This window comes from Poecile atricapillus, chromosome 13 (genome assembly GCF_030490865.1).
Source record: "Poecile atricapillus isolate bPoeAtr1 chromosome 13, bPoeAtr1.hap1, whole genome shotgun sequence".
NCBI classification, from domain to species: Eukaryota; Metazoa; Chordata; class Aves; order Passeriformes; family Paridae; genus Poecile; species Poecile atricapillus.
In genome coordinates, this window is record NC_081261.1 from 8,984,101 (window position 1) to 9,007,422 (window position 23,322).

Consider the following 23,322-nt stretch of genomic DNA (forward strand, 5'->3'; position numbering starts at 1 on the left):
GGAGCGAGGCAGGGAGCACTGCCAAAGGACCAGGGAGAATAAACAATGGGGAGAGCAAAAGGGAATTGGGTTAAAAGGATAATGAACCTCTATCTACTGGAAACTGCCAGGACTCATAAACCTGGTGACCCCCCAAAAGCAAGTCTAGCAAAGCCAGGCCATACAAAAAAGCACAAAGGAGACCATCACCCCATCACCACACATCCTAATACCAGCCCAGGAAGCAAGGAGTGAAAAGCCAGGGCTGTATTCCCAGGAGATGAACACTGTTGTCTCAGCAGATGGGATTGCTCATGGTTATTAAGCTCATCTAAGCAGTTTTCCCTACCCCTGTCTATTCAAGTGGCTTCATTTTGCAATGAAACAATCAATTAGTCACCACCCCAAATGCCAGAAAGCACAAGCAAGGGGCACTCACCTAGATGAGGAGCAGACCCACTTTCCACCCTTCCAAGTTGTGAAGACTTTATATCCCTTAATCATGAAGCATCAAGGAAGAAAGAAAAAAAAACAAACAGCAGATTTGAAGTGGCTTTCCCTCTTTCTCAGGCTTTGGAAGGCACAGTAATTAATTAGTTTAATTGCAGGAAGCTAAGCCTCCCCCAAAATCCAATCCCCTGATACAACTATTCTGCCTTGGGCTGCTGGGATTAGGTGGCTGAAAGTGTTCCCCTTCTCCTCCTCAGCCTTGAATACCACGACTGTATGATGACAGAAAAATAACAAAGGAGAATGAGGGGGGTGGGGTGGGGGTAGTGAAGAAGAGAAATAAAAGAAGAGATAAAAGACGAGCTGGACATTTTTTACACACTTGAGTTATACAGATGACTCCAAGCATGTGGGATTTCAGTTTGGGCTTTTAATAGAAGGAGAACTATCAGGGTATTTCTCTGCCAGAGCAACCAAAACAATCTGAGTCTTTTGTGTTCTGCACTTGACCCCCTCTTTCTCTTTTTTTGCCTCATACTCCTGGGTTTCAGCAAGGTAATAAGTACCAGGGAGCAGATCCAAAGCTGGCAGCACGGAATGTGGCACTGAGCCCCAGCTGCCAGCAGAGGTGGCTGAGCATCCAGAGGGAGGGATGTGCACGGCTGCCCTGTGCTCCTTGGAGAGTGACAGTCACTGCTCATGAAAGTAGCAGCAAAAAATGTTGCCAGGCAAGGATTAGAGAGGGGAAATGCTTTGCTATTCCACTCTAGTAACTATTAGACCTGTTAATGTTGATCCAGCCAAATCTGATTCCCCTCCTTCCCAGTGCTCAGGTTTGACCACCTGGTGCCATCACAGGCAATTCAAACCAAACAAAAACCCAACCAAGCACTGTCAGCACTTTTCATATCTATATTTTTGATTTTATTTTTAGGGTTTTTTTTAAAAAAATCATTATTAAAAATTAATCATTTACTGGATTGCTTCAGCCAGGGAGAACTCTCATTTCAAATCTCATTAACAAAATGCAGCACAGTTATAAACCCATAGGCACAAAGAAAAAGACCTCAGTTAAAAAAACAGGCAATACTTCAAACCGTAGATTATAACTATGCAATTTTCTCAATGTCAATAGAGAGAATTTTGTTAAAAGCCTGAAATTCAGAATTTCATTGAAGACTTCTAAAATCCAAAGGAAGGAGGAAGGACGTGATTGTTTAAAAAAATAAAAGGCCCTTGGATGTACTTATCAAGCCCCAAACAGGGTATAAAATCGAAAGTTGGTAAATAATTTTATTAAAAATGAAACAAAACAAAATTGGAACAAACAAAAAAAACCTCAAAACATTTCCTTGTTCTGGGAACTTTAAAGTCAAAACCAAATAAAAATGGTCTTAAAATATATACATATATATGGCTTTTCATTTTTCCTATCCATTTCATTGCAAACAAAAATAAATTTAAGGGTGGTATTTGGTTTTTAAAAATGGTTCTGTCCTTCTCTTCGGCTGCCAGCCGGAGTGGATGGGATGGAGGCACTGACTTGTGGCTGTTCACGATGAGCTCAGGATCCCCCCGAGTTCTCCTTCATCCTCGCCAGTATCCGGGAGTAGACGGGCGCTGCCAAGGAGAAGAGCAAGTTGGGTGGGGCAGACACAAACCATCCCCCTGCCTCTCTCCTGCCAGCTGTGCTAGAGCAGGACAAACCTCTCTTTAAGGGGTGGGGGAACACAATGGGAATTAGAAACGAGCTGGAGAAGTTGTTTTACCTAGTCGAGGATTCCTCTGAGAAACCTGCATGGAAAGAAAACACAGGGTTTGCACAAATGCAACAAATCTCCAACAGCCATAAGAACAGTTTGTATGTCAATATATTTATCCTTAGTCTCCAAAAACTATGGATGAGTGACTCTTCATTATTGGAAGCTGATATATAATAGTACCATGCCAAGGTTACATTCACAGTGTGCTGCAAACTGAAGCTTTGTGTTGCAAAATGTATTATTTCTTGTATTATTAAAGCATGCAAGAAGAGAGGATGGATCATCCCATGAAACACATGCACTCACTTTCCTTGGAAGTCAGCATATGAATGTGACATGATCTTTCAATCATTATTACCAAAATGTGATTTTGGCAGTTTTACAGTGAGAGATTTTTCCCTTTTACCTTGGATAGTGCAGACGCCTGTTTGAAGATTTCTAATGCGGGATCTGCAGGCTCATCACCTCTTTCTTGTGGCCTTGAAGCTAAGGGTGGGACATTGAGAGCATTGAAATACTTGTCAGAGTCTTGAAGCTAAGGGTGGGACATTGAGAGCATTGAAATACTTGTCAGAGTCTTGAAGCTAAGGGTGGGACATTGAGAGCATTGAAATACTTGTCAGAGCATGCAGGCTGCTTCCTTCCACTGTTTTCTACTGAAAATCCCACAACAGACTAATCCCTCCTCACCAAAATGAAGCAATTTCCCAGTGTCCCCAGTCCCTCCCAAAGCAGTTTTGCTATAAAAGGGTTGCTCTGGACATTTCTCACCAAGGACCTACCCTGTGGCTGTAAGACAGAATTCACAGCGTAAATGACACCATTTGTGGCCATGATATCACTTTCAGCAACAGGCTCCTTGTTGATATGTATTATGTTGTTTTTCTGTTCAGTAAAAGAAAAAAAAAATAGAAGATGAGAATCTTCTGTCATTTCCAATGTTATTAAAAAACACCTCACTTTGTATTGATTCATTTACTGGATGGCTGAAGACATTTTCATTCCTCTTGCCAATTAAGGAGAATATAAAGACAAATTATAGCCTGAGCAGTTTGTCCTGGAATGGCTGGCAGGCTTTGAAAGTCCTCAGTGTAACTGGCTGGGAATGCTGTCCCATGGCAGCAGAGCACATCCACCAGCACCCTGCCAGGCTGTGGAGATGGGATCAGGAGAGGGAAGAGCAGGGCTGGACATGGGAAGAGTCCAGCATGCACGCTGGCCAGTTCAATGCACCTGGAAACACAGCCCCTTCCATTTTTGCCCTGTGTTTTCTTATGCATAGAGTGGGCCGTGATTGCTTATTTTCTGAAATGATTTTTCTCCTCAATAGAGGATCCTACATTCCTTTAATGTAGTGTAGAGTTTGTGAAATTAAATTATATATCTAAATAAACTCTGCTGCGCTAAGGGAGCCCACGCAGAGATCATTTTCATTACACAAAAAGATATTTTAGCTGAACAAGCTATTCATTTCATTTGTTTATGTTTTCCCCCCATGACTCAGGGTTAAATTTACAGCAGCTCCTGCAAGTCATTTACAACTGGTCTTCTGGGGAGAAAGCTGAAGCAAACCACATTTCATTCTTCCAGCTTGTTGAACGGAACACATGGCAACAGTCCCTCCAGTACAACCCAGAAGCACTGGTGGGACTGTGCACGCATCAGGAGATGTTCCCACACCATCCAAATGAGCACAGACATGCTGTGGTGCGTGACATGGACAGCCCTGCTGACCACAGAAACCCATCTGAGGTGACTCACCATGCTGACTTCCAGTTTATCTCCCTGCATGGATTTCAGCCTCACCAGGGCATTGACCGCGCCGCTCACCAGGATCTCATCAGCCACGTGGAACTTGAGGATGTTGGCAAGCTCCTTGGCATTACCTGGGGGAAGAAAACCTTTACATCTGCAAACCAACATCAGCACTTGTTTCCCATATTTCACATGCTGCAATGGAATTACTTGGAAAACACCATCATTTCCTGAAAGTGCAAAGAAACAATGTAAAATTGAAAAACCAAACCAAACCCAAAAACCAGGCAGAAGGACCTGGTTAGGGCATTGAGGCCATTCCTGCCCTGGCAGGTCAGGCTCCCAAGTCCAGAAGGACACTCTTCCAGTGTCCCACCTTGGTACCTACCAAGCCTGCCCTACACATGAATTCTCTCTTGCTTCAGGTTTCACCCCCTCATTCTCTCACTGTGCCAAGTGAGAAACTGCTTCTCAGAATCAACCTGCTTCTCTCGCTGCTTTCACTTCCCAAGGAAGTCTGGGATGGGGTGGGGAAAGACCCATGTGAAATAAGGAAGCAGACAGGGAATTCTGGTATTTTCAAATGTCACCAAGGCCAGTGTCACATGGCAACAATCCTCACAGCTGGGTAGGAAGGGGAAAAGTACAGGAGAAGTGACACAACTGTCTCGTGGACTGGTGCCCTGATACCACCCCACTGAGTCTGTACTCATACAGCTGTGCTTTGAAACAGATTTTAGGAAGATAAGGTGTTTTCCTTACACCATGTGTTTTCCAGAACAGGTGGTGATGTACAGAGTGCAGGCCAGTGGCACTTCTCCATCTTCTCCTTCAGAAGACACAGGGCCACTGACAAGCCCCACAGACAGCTAGTGCAAAGGTGGACTCCATCCACAGAGCAGCTCCCTCAGCAAGGGGGACTTTTTCTTTCAATGCTTTCAAAGATTATATGCAAGCTTTTTCCATGATGGTTTTCCTAGGGTGGCCCCAGTTCACTCTGCATATCCTCACCAGCACAATCCACTTCTTCATCAGAGGCATAAGCTAAACATTTGTGTGAGAAAAGAACATCTGAAGTGTCTGCATCTGGGAATCTTCATTCCTGCAGCCATTTACAATGGCTGCAAAACACTTCTGAAATATTTATATATGAAGCATAAGACTGGGCTGATATTACTGGATCCTCATCCCTGCACTTAAAAGGATAACCAGCTTCCATGGGCAGATGCTTCTCAAATAATGATGTCAATGTTTGGCTGGGTTTTAATGACAAGAAGCCATTCCATTCAAATACCTGACATTGTTTCCAACCACAACCAGTTTTCAACATGAACAAAATAAAAGATCATGCTGCTTATCCAGAAGGGAGTTATTAAACATTCCCATGCTTTTTTCCACACCCAGCATGCTTGCCCTTGCTTTTCAGGATACTGGTGTTCATCTGAGCTAGAATGGTACATTGTTGGCTTCCCAGGATTAGAATCTCCTGCTTTGTCCATGTACATGGAAAAGGAGAAACACCCTCAGCCTTTTTATTACCTAAATTTCATACAGTGTAACTTGAGGCTATATGTGGATCATGCCTGCTCTTTGCAAAACTTACTGCAGACACTCTGATCCTGTGTGGTCAAGAGTCACATTCTCATTTCTTTCATCCTTGAAAAAGGCAGAGGCCTCACTGGTTCTTTCAGAAATATCCGGGAATTACCTCGCTGAGACCACCAGCACAGCCAAATTAAATCACAGTGAGTTTGTGACACACACTACAAACATGTCTTCCAAAAGCACAGGCAGTACAAATCGCTCTAGGGGAATTCAGTGCCACTCTGTGCATCCTCAGCTTTCTGCTCATACAACTCTGTTGGGCAGGAAGCTCATGCTTCCAAGAGACAGAGCTGAAGAATGAGATGCAGCAGAGAAACTTGGCCATTCCTCCCAATATCACAGCAGTCACACACAGTACCTCGTCACCTCAGTGTTCTGGAGATGCTCACCCATCAGTTTGTTGAGCTCCCCCTGGGGCATGGCTCGGAAAGCTTCGTTTGTCGGAGCAAACACTGTGAAGGTTCCTGGCCTGTTCAGGTTCTCTGTCAGACCTGCAGACTGGATTGCAGCCACCAGCGTACTGCAAAGCAAACATGCATCAAATGCTTCACTGCAAACCACTTCATTGGTCAACTGCATGCTGGGCTCAAGAGAGAGCTGGGCAGTTACAATTGTGAAATCCTGCTGGGGTCCAGCAAATCAAATAATCAAAATGGTGATTAGGGAGGAAATGAGCCTGTGAGATCCAATGAGAACATCTGAGAAACGGCAAAGCAACCTGGGAGTGCTGACTCCCTGGGGACCAGATGGTGAGGGGAATCTGGCCACAGTGGATCTGATGGGCAGAGATGTCTTCAGAGCCAGATTCTTATGGTATTAAGGGAACCACTTACTCTTGGCTCACAGTTGATTGAGGGTTATTTGAAGTTCATTTGAAGTAATTTCAACTCCCTTTAATTTAGAGAGAGACCATGGTTTTGGATGATCTTTCTATGCTAAAAAACCAGATACACTGTCATGACTACGACCCATAATAAACAGAAACTGCTTTGGAGGCTCTTCTGCTCCTAACTGGCACCTGGGAAGAGCAGAAAGGTCACCTGAAGCGATGGTCAGCCTTGAGAACATCCATCACTGAGCCAGTTGGTGGAGTCAACATTTTGTCCACACTAAAGAGGGTCCCAAACCTTCCCCTCTTGTCATGGGCAGCAATGCAGGCATTTTCAATGCAAAGGTTCTGCAAACACAATCACAGAGAAGACTTCATTAGAATGTGCTTCAAAAGAAAGATGTTGACACTTTCCACAATGCTCATTTCCACTTTTTCCACGATAGCTGTAACATCAGAACACTGAGCATCACTCAGCCCCATGGAGCACAGCACACGGGAAGGACTCACATTGCGGTACACAAAAACTCTCAGTTCCTTGTCCCCCAGAGTCTGCAGCTTCTGTCCATGATACAGATATTTAGAGGAGAGCTGGTCTTTAAGGATGTGGTTCAGGAGCAAGTTTCTCATGTTGCTGTCAATAACGGGGAGTCCATCTGCAGGAAAAAGTATAGAAAGAACCAGTGACTCACTCAAAATGGCATTTGAGACACTAAAAACTATTCAAATACAGAGCATTACCCACATCAGTTTTAAACTGCAAACCTAGATGCCACTGCCTTGAGGCATTTGAGAGAGGATTTGCATACTTGTGAACTGAAACTTGGCTGAAGACTGTTTGAAGGAGATCTGTAGCCCAAAGTGATGGAAGAAAGGGATTTAATCCCTGGTTTACCTTTGAACACATTATTCACTGGGGCAAGGAGGGTCACTTGCTCACTGCCAGTTAGATGAGAACTGAGACCAGCTTGTCTGAAAAGGTCTGTAGACTTGGAAACCTCAGATTCTTGTGCCAACTCAAACACCGTCTTAGCTGAAAAGAAAAGCCACACATAGTAACTTTGCATTAAAGGTTATCCATTCATCACTATCATCTAAATCCAGGATTTCCTTGGCAAAATAGACAAAAGAAAGGCAACAGAAAGAACACTGCGGAGTGGCACCAGTACCTGAGTCTGGGATCAGCAGCTCATTAACAAAATGAACAACGCCGTTGGTTGCCAGGACATCCTTGTTGGCAATGATGGGCTTCCCATTGAGGGTCAGCTCTTCCCCACTGCAGCCCACATCCAAGGTGGTTCCTTCCAGAGTTTCCATGGTCAGGCCAGCAATGATGGCCTCAGCACACATGGCTGACTTCAGGATGTGATGGTTCAGCAGGTCTGTGAGAGAGGAGAGTGTCTTAGTGAGCTGTAAAAACCAGCAGTGAAAGCATTGCAGCTGTCAGGGATCCTGTTCAATGGCCAGGGTGTACTCCATAAAATGCAGTCATTTTAAAGTCAGCTGATATTAATTCCACAGCCTGTAAAAAAAAAATGCCTAAAAAGAGTCACTTATTATACACTTTTGCCAACTTCAAAAGGCTTCACGTGGGTACTCAACTCACTTGTCAGGGGAAGTTACATTGATTAGATATTACTTTTCTTGCATCTTCCTGGATCAATAAAAATCACCACTGCATAAAGTGCTAAAAGAGAAGGCAGAAAAGGGACTGATTCGGCTCCCTCATCCATATCTGGATGCCACTCCAACCATGTCTACACATCTACAACCAAAGGGAGCTGGGCTGTCCAGTTAAAGAAGATGGACTCTGTCACATCTGTTTACTGCAGCTGTTGTCAGAGCGCATCCAACAAGGAGCTGTTGACTTGTCTTTAAGAAAAAATTTAGAAGAACTGAAAAATACTCTTCAGTCTCCCAGTGGCCTCAGTAAACAAGCACTTACCCCTCAGGGCTTCTGGGTCTCCCAGGATCCTGTTCAGTGTTTCTCGTGGGATCTTCTCAAAGGCTTCGTTGGTCGGAGCCAGGAGCGTGTACTGGCCTTCGCTTTCCAGCAAGCTGCTGAGGTCAGATGCAGCCACAGCAGTCTTCAGAGAAATAAGGAGAGAGGGAAAAAACACATTCAGCCACAACACAAAGGTCAGAAACTTTGTCCAGGGACATACTACAGGCCGGACTTATTAAGGCTTTTATAATTTCAGAGGACTTACAAAAAATCCTGAATAGTTTCATTCAGCACTTTTGTCCCTTTATAGATTTGACCCATGGTTCTCTGGTGTTCCAGAAATTTGAGTACAAGAGCCCTTTTTTTTGGCAAGACTGAGAGCTAGCTCAAATACCCAGATATGCCTGGAAAGGCTTACAGCAATTCCAGTGAATAATTCAAATCAGAACCCACAGCTGGCTAACTGCAAATTCCCTGTGCATTTTCCTTAATTTGGCAAACATCAAGGCAAATAAATAAGGACATATCAAAGTGGAACAGTTATTGTCTCCTAACACTAAAAGTCCCCTACAAGAGTGAGTAGACAGACTCAGTCTCTTTTCTGAGAAGCCATAGAAGGGCAACAATTATTGTCATAAAACCCTACTTGGACTGATACCAAACACTTCTCTTCCTAAATCAAAAGGAGCCACATTGATACAAAGATTTCATCAGCAGCTCCAGGGTAACAGCCCAAGACACTGGCAAAGCTCTTCAGGACAATTCACTGGGAGTGGGATGACTGAGCACCTTTAATGAGAGCTGGAGCAGCCATGTGTTGACTCACCCGAAGGGTTTCCAGGCTGTCCTCAGTCTCAATGATATGCTGGATGGTGTTGGTGGTGGTGGCAATGACTTTGTCGATGACATGAACCACTCCATTGGTGGCGTGGTGGTCGGCTTTCAACAGCCTGGCACAGTTCACAGTCACAATCTGCAGAGGAAAAGACCCATGGGCTGTTACGTGCACTAAAAAGAAGGTGAAGCAGCCTCTGCTGCTTTTCTATTTCTGTTTCATATGCAGCAAGAACTTTATTGAATCAGCAAGAGCAGAAATTTGATTTCCTTAAAAGACACACCAAAACTGAGAATGTTCTATCAAGAATGTTTGAAATACTTCATGTTTAAAGAGCTTTGAAAATCATTAGTGGTTTTGTTTACCCTCAAAACTAAGAAAATAAGCCAGAACCAATACTTGGGCAAGCAGAGTTATACAGCAGCGTGGGCACAACAGCATTGAGGAAACCAACTGCTTAAAAATATTCTTCTCAAACTCCTTCATAATATGTATCTTAAATCAACAGCTGTCAACCTAAGCATTACAGAGTCCTGGAGTCCCAGGACAGTGCAGAAGCTACAAGGCAGCTGAAAAGGAAGCCTGCTGTGGGTCGGTTTAATCTAAGAACTTCTTTACTGTGGGTGATCATGCATTGGAACAAGTTTCCCTGGGAGGGTGTGGGGTCTCCCTCAATGGAAACATCCAGAACCACGTGGACACAATCCTGTGTCGTGTGCTCTGGGCAGGAACACATGGCACACGCTCCCCCAGCAGGGAGGCTGGCCCAGGTGAGCCACTGTGGTCCCTTCCAGCCTGAGCCTCTGTGACTCTGGATGCCTCACCCCGTTGGGATAGTGGTGGATCTGGATGGGCAGGTTCTGGTACATGGAGTTCAGCGTGGTCCCGTGTTTCAGATCATCCGTGAGGACCCGTTTGTCCACCATGTGGTAGCGGAGGGCATTGAGCAGCTCGATGTTAACGTTACTCACTAAGGAATCCAGAGTTTCCTGAAGATCAGAAAAATCAATTTTTCAGTACTGAGTGCAATTAGGCATCTGTTAAAGAGTACCAGGTCTGGCTGCACCCAGGGTGCTCCCAAGGTGGAGGTGTGGGCATGAATATTAAGTGATTCATTCAGCCTCACACCACTTGTGTAAATTAAGAGCTCAGCTTTCTCAAAGCTTTATCTTTTGCCTTACAAAAGCAGCCAAGAGCTCTGGCACCCAGTCCTTGGCACACAAAGGGATGACTGCAGCTCCAGAGCAGGATCATTGCACTGAAATGAGCAGTAAGGCAAAAGGGCCACTGACAAATACACTAAAAGACCTTTCCCAGTAGCAGCATCCCTGCCCAAGGGGCTCTGCTGGGGCATTTGGACAGAGACTTGGCAGTGGGGAGACCCATAAATATTCCCCTTCCCTGCCCTAGGAGTTGTTCTTGTTCACAGGGATACTCGACTGGGATGGGAGCACTGGCAGAACAGCAGCAGCCACTTCAGGAGTGGAAAAATCACAGGACATGGAAAGAGAAAATCAAAATGAATGTAAAGGAAATGTATATCTAATTGAGCATGAGACACACTCTGTGGGAATTACTGAGGCTCCAGGTGGGAATGGCTATTTGTACAAATTAAGAACAACCAGAATGGCGATGTAAAGGTCAACAAGAAAACTGGTAAGGGATGGGAAGCTTCTTGCTGAAGGTCTCAATTTAAACTCTAATGGCAACATGCAGGGAAAACTGAATGAGGGGATTTCTACATCCACATCTCTCTAGTGATGGGATCCTTCAGAAGGAAAGCTCTGGAGCTGATGGACCAGTATAGTGATAACCATACTGGAAATCCAGCCCTTCCTTTGTGAGTACTGTCTATCCTGCCAGACCCCTGCAGAGCTGGATCTCCACTAGGGAAAATCAGAGGAAGAGGAGAAAGCAGAGGAATTATCTTACAGCAGACAAGGATGCCCAGGCCTCATTACTGGGAGCAAAAATTGTAAAACTTCCAGGTCCTTCAATTTCTGGCCTTAGGTTGGAGCGGTCGGAGTAGAGCTGTGTGGTGGCAGACCCAACCACTCCCAAGGTTTCATAGATGTTGGAAAGTGGCAGAGCTGAAAGGAAAGAAGGTTAAGTTCCCAAATACATTCCTCCTTCTGGCTGAATTAAAGCACAGCTGGTGAGAACACCTGGGGAAATGAAGCACATCGGGGATTGGTGTCTGTTCAATAATTTGATAATAAATAATCATAACCTGACTGCTTCACCCTCAATTACACCAGTGTAATCCAGGATCTACTGTATTTTTGCAAGTTTGACTGGACTTATTCTGTATTTATACAAATGTGATTTAGGGGAGCTTCCACCCAATCCTGTTTGTATTCAGGTTTTGGGATTTGGTGTTGGACACTGCTCATCTCAGTGTCCACTGACCACGTGCAGCAGCCCATGTGGTTAACTTGGAGGCATCAGACTTTTGTGGAAGTGTTCTGACAGCAAAAGCGGAATATGGATTTCTTCAATGAACTCAGTTTATTTCACCCTATCCCCCTAAATATCAACTGTATTTTCTCCTAAATAAAATTTTGCTAATCCCATGCTTGCCAAGATGTTCAAGACCAGGTTGGACAGGGCTTGGAGTAACCTGGTCTAGTGGAAGGGGCAGGGGGTTGGAACCAGATGATCTTTAAGGTTCCTTCCAATCCAAACCATGCTATGAATCTATGAAAATAAAAATGAGAAGAGATTGGCAGAACTGTCTATTACTCTATCATTCCTTTGCACTGAATTTCCAATAACAGATATATTACTTGCTGGAATAAGTAGTTCCCTATGGCCTTCCCATGCCTGATTAAGTTCAATTACATCCAAGGTTCTAAGTTGTCTGGAACATTTAGCATGCTTTGGAGCTGATCTGACCCTTGGCTGATGCTCCACTGAGTCCATTTTGACTTGTTCATGGCAATATTGTGCATAAACTGCAAAAATCAAATCCACTTTGAGCAATTTTCTAACATTTCCCTTTACTAGGCAGCTGTATAATTTTAAGAAGCCTAAAAAACGCCAAACATATTTTTACCAGCTGGGCAGCCTTTTTCTCCAGGAACTTTTTCATATCCAGGACAGCACTCGTAACTGATTACTCTGGAATAAGAGATAGATATGGCAGATTAACCAACAGTGTCTCACAGCTTTTTCTATATTTTCTACAGTTCTGGGTCCATCCATATTTGGGGATGTTTCCAAGCAGACTCTTCATTAGAAACACAGACTTCAACAGAAGACTAACCATACTTTTATCTCCTTCAGGGCTGCATGTTGCCAATTTCTTCACAGAACAAACGCAGACACAATTTCTTTTCAAAGCCATGCTTTCCAGGAGACTTTATACAAAGAGTAGATGGAAACCAATTCCACAGTCCCAAGACTGCCAGTGCTGGTTCATCTGGGCACATTTCCCATGGGATTTGGGGATCTCCTTGGCTGACTGCTGCTGTCACATCTCATCGCTGTTCAGACAACACCTGCAACTCCACCGTGGCTGTTTGACCAAACCAGCCAAACATTTCCCTCTCATTTCACCCTGCTTTTGTCCACCAACAGAAATTACTTGCTTACTTATGGCAAAACCCACAAGACAGACCTGGAGGGAAAGGGGAGCCCTGTTCTCAGATATGTGCATTGGCACAAGGACTTGGGAAAAGCCCTGCAAGGAGAAACTTGACCAGTGGTGGGAGGTGCATCCACAGGCACCGCGAGCAGTGCCATGGCACAGCTGTGTCCATCTGAGCACCCCCAGAGCAGCACTTCCTTCTGACTGGCACCACTTTCCCTCAGTAAAACCAAAGGCTCAGAGGCACCATCCCAGGCTGTCCTGCTGATTTGCAGACCCTAAATAAAGCAAGAGCTGCCTGAAAGCTGCATCCATCATCTGCAGCTCAATGGGAAAAAATCATCTGACTCTCAGAAGTGGCCATTTGAGGGAACACGGCTTGATATTAAGAGGGAGAGGAAAAAAAAAGAAAAAAGGAAAGGGGTGGGAAAAAATCAATCCAGAAGTTATTTTTCCCAGGGGATTCTTTCACCTATTGCCCTATGCTTGGTGTGAAAGTAACAAGGCCACCTGATTGATGGGCTGAGAGAGCCAGGGAATAGGTGTTCTTCCCAAGGACAAGCATTTCCTCTGCTCCCAACTGTATTTGAGACAAGTAGGATGCTGTATGGCCAAGGGTCAGCACACTCAGAGAGGAAAATCCTCCAGCTTCAGATATTTGTCATCATTTTAAAACTGTTAACAAACAGTGGAAATGCCTGGGGTTTAATAGGGAATTCTTCAGGGTAATTAAGAGCCAGAAACTGAAACAAATACCTGCTTTTCTGTGACAGAAGCAAATAAATTCTGTGTCACGGTTTCCTAAGAGAATTACAAAGCAAACCCAGACTGATTGTCTAGACATTATATATTCCATGTGGGAAAGAGTTTGCCTAAAGCAACCCCTTCCTTTGACTACTGGAGATCTTAACACCCTGCTGCTCCGTTTTCCCAGCCCCCCTGTCTTGTGTTCATTGGAAACACACACTTTCTTCCCCCACCACTTCCCTCCCCTACCTCCAATTTTTCTTTTTTTCACCCTAGAAACTAAATCCAGTCTAGACAGTTCCCTTGGTTCAGACCTGTAATCAAAGATGAAGACTGATTAAAGAGAAATCATTCCAAAGTGCTGACGAAGGCTTTAAAAGCCTTACTTATAGATCAGTTGGAGATTAATGAGCTGCTCCAAAAGGGCAGGATGTGGATGCACACAGCCTGTGGCACACTGGCTCAAGAGCTGGCCCTGCCCACCCCCCAGGTGCCTGCCAGGACGGGAGGGCACTGGGAAGGGATGTAGATTCCTGGTCAAGTGGAAGGTGTCCTTGCCCATAGCAGGAGGGTGGAACTGGATGGTGCTTCAAGTCCCTTCCCAGAAAAACCATTTTGTGATTCCATGATTGCACCTCCTGCTTTTCATTGGGTTTGTGGGCATCTCCAGCAGGAAGGGAAGCACATGGCAAGAAGCACCAAGGCAGAAACAGGACCAGCTCCCCTTGGGCAGGGACTCCCTCAAGTCCCCTGACTCACTCTCCCACTGAAGGTGGCCTTCAGCATCACCTGGTATGCATCTGGCACATCACCATCCTGAGCACTGGCAAACTGCTGCAAAGGGCCAGGTGAACACAGAGGTGCTCAGCCAAGGAGCCAGAGATGAGGGTTATAAAACACAGCTCCAGCTTCAGGCATTTGGCCTCCCATGGCTGGTGGAATCAGATGGAAACAAAAGAGCACCCAGCCCACCCAAAGGCACCATTCAAGGGCTTGCTCAGGGGTGGCCCCAGGACATGTCCCCAGCTGGTCCTGCAGCCACCTCCAGCTCTCAGAGAGGAGCAGCAGAGCCATGGCTGAAGGATGCTCTGCAGCCCAGTGCTGCCCTGCACATCCATGGGGAGGGAGGCTGCTCCTGGCAGCTCCAGCTGGGTCAGAGCCACAGTCTGCTGCCCAGGCAGGAGTTCTTCCCTTGAACACCCCCCAGCCACTGCTCCACACTGTGGGTCCTGCACAAAAGCCTTTGGAATTGCCCTGTCCATCCCTGTTTCTGCTGTCTGCCACAGCCCATCCACCGGGACACAGCGGATGCCAGCGATGTGGGTTAGATCAGCTCTGCCCTCACACAAAGAGCATTTGTCATCCACTCTGCAATGCCTTGACCACAATTTCCTGACCTCCTCATTGAGTCATTACAAGTCAAATCTACATTTTTTTAGCCTCTGGTTTTGAAACACTATTTATGTCTATCTGCATCTGCCTGCAGAAGCAAGCTCCTTTAGTTTAGGCTTTTATTAGCCATTGTTCTACTGCTGTTGCATTCTTAGGAGCTGAAATTAAATTTTAAGTGCATTTTTCAAGGTAATAAAAATAAGCTTAGGCATATATTAAAGAAAAAAAAATCCATTTGTAATAATTTCCTGTAATAAAGCCCATATGTTTTGTTTTTGTACAATAAGTGCCAGTATTTTTTTTCTAAACTGAGAAACTACATCACACATGAAAAAAAGAAAGTTAATTTAAAAGGGAAAAAAAAAAGAAATCTATTAATGGGTTATTCCTCAAAAAATAATCAAAACCAAAATGTTTGAGTTTTCAGTCTCAAGACAAAACAGTATGTGGGGATGTGTTCCATTGCAACCCCAATTCTGGAAGAATGAGTCCAGTGCACAAGGAAGGAGAAAAATATAAAATACACAGGCAAAATGATGAAAATATACCCTGAATAAACCATTTCTTTGACTTTGGAATAACCAACAGTGGAAAGTTACCTAATTACCAAAACACTTTTGTCTCAGAGCTCCTTGAAATCAAGGCAGTGTCAGATTTCTTGCCAACTATCTTATCTCACTTCATCAGCAATAATAAAAATTCTACATAAATACCTAATTTCTCTGTAACGGTGTGAGCCAGTACTTCAGCAGAGAAAAACAAATTAAAAAAAAATAAAAAAAGAAGCAGATAAAGAGGTAGGAGTCTTCTTCTGATGCATGAATTAAAATTTCCACTGTGCACAACAATCCCAGTGGAGTTACTGCACCCCTGTGGGCCAGGAGACGCCTCCCAAGCACCGAATCTCCAAAGCCCCCAGGGTGTCCTCACCGAGGTGTAACCTTTGTGTCTGTGTCACGGAGGAGCTCAGCAGGGCACCTCTGCTCCCCAGGTGACCGAGCCCTCCCAGCCTGCAGCAGCAGCCCAAAGGTGAGGCACACAGCGCCCAGACTACAGAACAAGCACATCTGGGTTTTTCAGGCTGCCTTTCCTTGCTGCTCCAGTCACTCTAAGCCTCCTGATGCAGGATGTGATCGTTCCACAAGGAGTGAAGTTATGCTACAGGCCTGCAGCAATCTTTCTGCCTTCCTTGCTGAGGGATGAATTTCTCTGCTCTGAGCCAGCTCTGCTCAGCTTTGCTCCTTGGCAGTTCCTGCTCTCTTGCTGACCTCCCTCCCCACTACCTGTTTGAAACAGTGCTCAGAGCAGGAAAAGGAAAGGAACCAAAGCAGTCAAAACTATTTTCCTAAAGCCAGCCATTTTCACATATACAGCTTGTGGCACCACTGGCCCTCTGAGCAAATGGAGAGGAAAAGAGCCAGATGAAATGTGAAGTAGTGAGATGGGTCAAGTGTCTCCTCCCCAGGACTGCTGTTCTCAGGTGGGAAAAACCTGGGAGGAAGAGAAAATGACCAGGCTTATGCTGCTCCACCAATCCCCCAGGGCTGGTGGAGGGGATCCCCCTGCATGTGAGAGGAACATGCACACAGCTTTAGGAGAGGACTGCTGACTGCAGATCACGAGCAAAGGCTGGATCCACCCAGTGATGATAAATGTGCCAAATCCTGTTTTTTCTTTTCTAGGATTTAAGGGCATTCTCAAAACCTCTCAGGGACCAGCTCAGTCCAACAGGAGGAGCCAGTTTGGAGGTTCATGCTGAGCATCATTGGCTGTGCCCACCTGATCTCCTGGGCTCTGACACCTGAGCACGGCACAGCATCAGACTCCTGACACTGCTGCAAGAATTTGTCTGCTACAGCATAATGCATCATGTCCTTTATAGCCCAAATGACTCCTGATTGCTTCCATATGCCAGGCACAGCACATCCAGTGGGAGCCATCACAAGCAAACATTTGTAATCAGAGCTGTCCCAGGGTCCCCTGGAAAATCTGAGTCAAGGCACGTGTCTTTTGTTCTGCACCAGCACTGCTAAAGGAGAAAGCAGGGCCCAGGCTCAGGAATGACTGCAAGGAGAGAAGACAATAACACCCATTGAGGAGATGATGTAAAGCAAAGAATAGTGAGGGAATTCTGTGGATAATGGAAAGATTACCTCATAGGTTAGCAGGCAGGTTAATGGTCTGTGTGCTTTTCTCTCAGTGATGCATCACTGGGTGAGACACTTGGGTAAAAGCAGAGAAAATGAGCTAGAAGAGATCACCCCATCTCCTCAAATGAAATAATGAAATACTGCCAGATACCAGTTATTCCACCTCCTCCTCGAGATAAGAGGATGAGTTTGTCTGTGCCAAATACAGCTGCACACTTGGTTTACATAAGGTTAGTTTCTCACTTGCTGCAGAGCTAAAGAAATCCATGGCTGGACTGCTTTGCCTTTCAGTGACCACAGCAGCAAAACTCTCCCACATCCACAGCTGAGCCGTGTTTTCTTTGGAGACATGCTAAGCTACTCTGTTATCAGAAAAGGCAATGATGAGACCATATTGCTGTGCTATAAACCTTCCTATTTTATGTCAAGAAGCACCATTATTCAGCCAAGATGACAGCCTGAACTCTAATCGCCCAAACTAAGCCTTCCCAAAATTTTGTTTGTAGAATTAAGGGGAGGGGGTATGGTTGCTTGGTTTTTTTTCTTCTGTAAAGGCAACTGGACATAAGGAAAACAATGGTACATGCACTCTGCATGGTACAGCGAGCAATACATCCTCCTGAGGTACAGAACTTTCCTCCTTAGGGTAAATTCATGTGAAGTACAATGCCTAGAGTTGTGCACAGCCATGACTCCTGGTTTGCTTCCCTCCTTCCCACACCACCCCCACACATGAATCTCAACAGCCAGGTGTCACAGCTAAACCAACAATGGCAACCCAAATCTGCAGTGAACAACAGCATGTTGCTATAGATCTAATTACAATTTACACTGGACCATAAGGGAAACAAATGAGAAATTTTTTTTCTCTCTGTTCTTTACCCTGAAGATCCAGGATGAAACCTGGCCCACAGCTCTGATCCCACAGCTGGGACTGCTCAGGGAATCTTTGCACTGACCCTGGGTGTTGGGATGGTCTGTGCTGTGGGCCAGCAAGCGTGTCTAAAAGCCCAGTCTGGACTACAGCAAGGAAAAAGATTCTCCACTCCTGCTCTACAGCCTGGCAGATAGTCAAGCATGCATAGCCTTAATTATCTGCTGACTGTATCTTTCAAAAGAATGTCCTGAGGCTGCTCACACAGATTCTTCATGCAACAGCTACTTGAATATTATTGTTTGCAATTCTAGATGTGGAATTGGCCTGCAAGTCTGATTAACTTTCCTGGTGGAGTCAGAGACTGTTGGCTAAAGCTGACACCTCTTTCCTTTTATTTGTTTTCCCTTCCAAAGCAAACAGATGGAGATGAATTTTACATTCTCTCCAATATCCATCAGCTCTGGGCTGCCTTTTTTTCCCCTGTTTTTTTTATTTCTTAAATCTAGGCAGCGTTGAGCCTATCATGGAGACAGTACTAGAAAACATCTGGCACACACTTCATTACAGCACAGGGAGCTATATAAGTATATATAGAAATGCAATTAGAATGAACCACCAGGGTTTATATCTACATGGCACTTTTAATTCTTAAAATCAAAGTGTTTTAGAAAAACAAGTATTTGTTAGTGGGTGAAACAGTTTTTAACGCAGACACACATGACACACACACACCATGGGCTCTGACATCCCTCACCTGCCGTCTGCTTCTGCCACCCAGCACCCACCTCCACCACGGGCTCTTTGTGGAGACCCTGTCTGGCACTCAGGGACTTACGTGGACTTCCCGCAGATCTTCCTCTGGTACCACTGCTTGCAGTTGGTGAAATATTTCCTGTTGGTGCCAATCAGCTTCTGCACCGCGCACACGTTGGGGCTGCAGGGAATGACAGAGCAGAAGAGGGTCCTGTGAGCCTCCCTCCTTCCAATGCTGAGCCCAGCATGGAGCCAGAGCCCAGCTGACAGTGCCTGGAAAGCCCTGCTGCGATGGCCAGGAAGGAAACCTTGAGAGCTGCAAGTCAGCATGCTCAATTTAGACCTACAACAACTATTGTGATGTGGAAGAAGCAGTGAAAGAGACCTCTCTTGACTCTGCCAGAGCATCTCTTTCTTCACTGGGTGCAAATTCTTCATTTTTTTCCCATGTTCCACTGCTCACCAAAATATAAAGAAATCAAGAAAGATACATTGGTCAGAATTTCCATGGTGAACAGCTACTTCAAACCTCAGCTAAAACACAAGAAAGTTATGCAATAATACAAATCCCTGCAAAAGAAATTATTATTCTATTGTCTAGGACATAGAAAAGATAAGACAGATATTCGTCAGCCTACAGACTTGCACCAAACCCAGAATTTTGGCTGTATGATAGACTCAGCAATTTCTGGACATGAATGCTGGGCTGAATGAAGGGAAAAGGAGCAGTGGCACTGCCCTCCCCTGTTTCAACACACCAGATATGGCAGCACAGATCAAGAGGGGCTGTCATCAGCCCAAAAGGTACCGAGAGTTCCTGTTCAGCCAAAAAGCCTGGTGGTTGATGTTCCATGTGTGAGTAACCCTGCTCAGAGCCCATTGCAGCCCTGGAGCTTTCTAAGAAGTGGTTTCACCGTGAGCAGAGATGTGGTCAGGCTGGAGCTGGGAGTTTCCTTGCTGCTGGCTTGGTCAGCACAGCATTTCCCTGCTCTGCCTGGCTCACCATCTCTGTGGTTTGTGGCCAGCAGGCCTGGCCACGTGTGTAGGCAAAACATGGTCAGGCACAAAATGTATGATTTATGGATCTGGGTTGCAAGGCCATCAACTGCCTCTGGGCTTGACCAGAGGTGAAGCAAATGCTCAGTCAAGCTGAGGATGCTTAGCCCAGCTGAGGCTGGATTCCCAACACCACCACCACGTCCCAGTTGCAGCAGCATCACCAAAAGTATGCGCGGTATTGGCTGCCAAGCAGATGAAGGGAAAACAAATAATTAAGCAAAACACATAAATCATCACTTCAGCCTGTCAGAAGTGCTCTGTGCTCTCCAAGGCAGAGCACAAACGAAACTCGGAATGGGGTCTGGAGATGCTCTTGTGCAGGTCCTGTTGATCAGCTGAGGAGAACAGGCAGCAGCTTGTGTCCCGCTGCGTTTGACCGAGGCGCTGCCCGCTTGCCCCCCAGTACGAACAAAAGCAGAGTTTGCAGCCCAGCCACCAAGTCCTCCTGCGGCCGTGCTCGCTTTTCAGCAGCACCCCAGAGCAGCCAGCCTGCCATCATTAGCATGAATTAACCTGAGGGTCTCCCCTAGCCCAGCTGACCGCAGTGCCAACCTCTGCGGGAGCCTGGCTCGCCTTCAATGAGCCTTTGTTGGTGCTGCTGCTGCGGGCAGTGTCCGACCCTGCGTGTCCCAGGCACCTCCATCCTGCCCCGAGGGGAAAGAGAGGACCTGTGGGACCTGGGGACACTCGGCTGAACCTTTCCCTCACTACTGCCACGTCCAGTAATGCTCGTTTGTTTCTTCATGAAAGGATTTCATTCAGTTTCTATGTATAAGACAAGGAACAAGGAGCAAGAACCTACTGAAAAAAAAAAGTTAGAAATCACAAAACCAAACTTTCAGCTGGTGCAAACTGGCCCAGACTCAGCAACTTCCAAGCCAAATCATCATTTAGAGAGACGTCTGTGCTCTCTGACTCAGCCCACCTTGGCCACTCGGCCCCGCCGTGCCAAAATATGGTTCCAATTACATCGAAATTCCAAACCTTGCCTCAATTTAAGCATCTGGCTGACGGCAGTGGACAATCCCTCTAATATTCATCTTGACAAGCCTGGCTACTGAAGGACTTGTTTGATCACTTCCCCCGCATCCCCAGGAGCAGCCTGCCAAGAAAACCCTTGTGCCTCCAGGACAGTATTGAACTGCCTTGCTCCCTCCTCCCTGCCTGGGACTCTTCGGGGCTGCTCCTCCCTCCCTGACTTATGGGGGAAAACTTCTTTCCAGTTTTTCCTCAGCATGGAAAAATCCCCGCTCAGGACAGTTATCAATGATTCCCACAGGCACGCTGTAGTAGCAGCTCCCCGCATTGCATGTTCTGGTTCCTTGCCCAGTCTGGCTTAAAATGAATTTGTCAACACTCTTCCCTCTCCTCGTTGGAGTTCATCACCTCTGCCATGCCGTTCCCAGCCAGCCGTGCTGACTCCAGGATAAAACTGCCTATTGTTCCCCTTCAGCCAAAGCCTTTTGCTTGGCAGCAGCAGCTGGGAGCTGCTGGGACAGGGGCTGCCCTTGGGAAGAGGCTGAGAAAAGCAGGACCTCATGTACAGCCCCAGATACCTGCAGTGGCTGTAGCCATGGAGCTCCCCAGCATCACACTGTGCTGGGTGGGTTTGGGAAGAGCACTTCTACATTTTCATCTTCTAATGTTTATGTTCCTTATGCACTTTCCAGCTCCTCTCACTGACATGAGCTGGTTCTTTTTAAAAAAAGTTAATTAAGACGTACAAGTTTTGCCGTAGAGCCAAGCTCTGCCTCCCAACGCGCTCTCGGCTCAATAGAGGCATTGATGGTGTGGGGGATGCTCAAGCAAAGGGTGGCAGTCCTGCTTGCACATCCCTCTGGAGCTGGCTCCTGCAAGCAACACAACATGCCCCACATCCAGAATGTTTTTGGCTGGCTTTGTGTTGCCATATCTCTTTGGCACATCATTAATCAATGCTCAAAATTCCATGTACATTCAAAAGTTAGTTTGGTATAAACCACTCTCTCCATCAGAACGGGAGCAGTGAATAAAGAACTGTGGCTCAGCTACACTGGGTTATCTCAACTCACATGGAAGTTCTGGCATTCCAGTTCCTTGTGTCTTCCAAAGATCTCAGGCACCAGAGTGGACTGCAGTCACATCTTACCCAGCACCTCTGCTCACTGTGCAGGGACTAACGTAACAAACTTCTCTCTGCAGAGGCGAGTGCACTGCTTTACATCAGGACTGCTCTAACTTATCCAGCCTGAGCAAACTTCAGTCTCAGGGCTATCAGCAGAACTATTCACTTAGTTTCACATCACACACAGATGGTGGAAAAGATTCACTGTATTTCTACACAAATCACTGCAATTCCCGCATTATTGACATATTACAAATAGGTATCAGGTCAGAATTTGCCTCTTGGATTGTGTCCCTGATCAGACATACAAACAACACAGCCCTTGTCATAGATCCTGACCTGGATCCCTGCCAGAGAACGTATCAAATTGCAATATTTAAATCTTGGGAGTTTTTTTTTATTTAAAGCATTTCATGACCCTGCTTCCAACAACACACTTAAACAGAAGCTTCAACTCGATCACTGTCACCAACCTGAGAGATGGAAGCCAGCTGAAAGGTCCTTTCACCATTCCTAATTCTTAATAAATTTTAAAAACAGTGGGAACAACTATTAACGTTGGGTTAGTTTTCTGCCTGTTAATGAAGACTCAAAGTGCTCACTCTATACCAGGCTGTGTATCAAGCAAGACAGGTCTACATGCATTTTTTCATAGGCCTTATCTTGTAAGGTTTATGAGTAAATAAGTGGTTATTTTTTATCAAGAAAACTTCCAAGACTAACTGGGGCTTCCAGTCAAAGAATAAGTTGGTGCTGACTCCGCAGAGAAAATTGAAGGGATTTTCCTTTTTTCTCCTACAAATTAATGAAAATGAGAATTCTTTCCACAAAAACTTGAATGGCTCAAAATCTAGGGAGCTTTATCCCTTCTTTTCTAAACAGGGATCAACTGATAAAGAAGCATCGAAGGGTCTGAAGTGACATCCGCAATACTGAGTTTCGCGATGGAAAGATGAAAGTTGCCGGGGATTGGAAGAAGCGCGATCAGCGCTCCCGAGAGCTCCGCACAAAGGCGCCGCGGGACCCGCGCATCCCCCGCTCCCGACGGCACCGGGGCAAGCGCAGGGGAAAAAAGGCTTTCAAAGAGCTTTCCCCCTCCCTGTCTCCCCGCGGCTTACCCGTGCTGCCTGCCGCGGAGCCGGCTGTGCTGCAGGACCTGCTGGTACGGGGACTTGGCGGCGGCGGCGAGCCCGAGCGCCAGCAGCAGCAGCGGCAGCGGCAGCGCCATGGCCGGGACGGGCCGGGCCGGCCCCGCAGCCCCGTTAAATGCGGCCGGCCGGGGGCGGGAGGAGGAGGGGAGGGAGGGGAGGGGAGGGAGGGGAGGGAGGGCAGGGAGGGGAGGGAGGCCGCCCCCCGCCAAGGGCATCCATCCGTCCCTCCGTCCGCCCACCCGCCCTTCCATCCCTCCGGCTTTCCGCGCATCGCTCCGGCCGTGCCCCGGGGACCCGCCGCGGCGGGGGGAGAAGCAGACAGGGGTGTTCCCCAGACCA

General features: G+C 46.3%; 1 protein-coding gene across 1 annotated transcript; it reads right to left on the minus strand.

Annotated features, from left to right (window-relative positions):
* Positions 1–1,330: 1,330 nt before the first annotated feature.
* Positions 1,331–23,116, minus strand: TGFBI (transforming growth factor beta induced). Its single transcript, XM_058848955.1, has 17 exons — positions 22,951–23,116; positions 18,752–18,850; positions 12,217–12,281; positions 11,094–11,251; positions 9,986–10,150; positions 9,153–9,299; positions 8,327–8,468; positions 7,551–7,763; positions 7,277–7,414; positions 6,892–7,037; positions 6,593–6,729; positions 5,942–6,072; positions 3,954–4,078; positions 2,975–3,077; positions 2,599–2,678; positions 2,199–2,223; positions 1,331–2,049 (listed from the first exon to the last, which is right to left on the minus strand). The coding sequence occupies exons 1-17, from the start codon at positions 23,058–23,060 to the stop codon at positions 1,994–1,996; spliced, it is 2,040 nt and encodes a 679-aa protein (XP_058704938.1). The 5' UTR covers positions 23,061–23,116; the 3' UTR covers positions 1,331–1,993.
* Between the last annotated feature and the right edge of the window lie 206 nt (positions 23,117–23,322).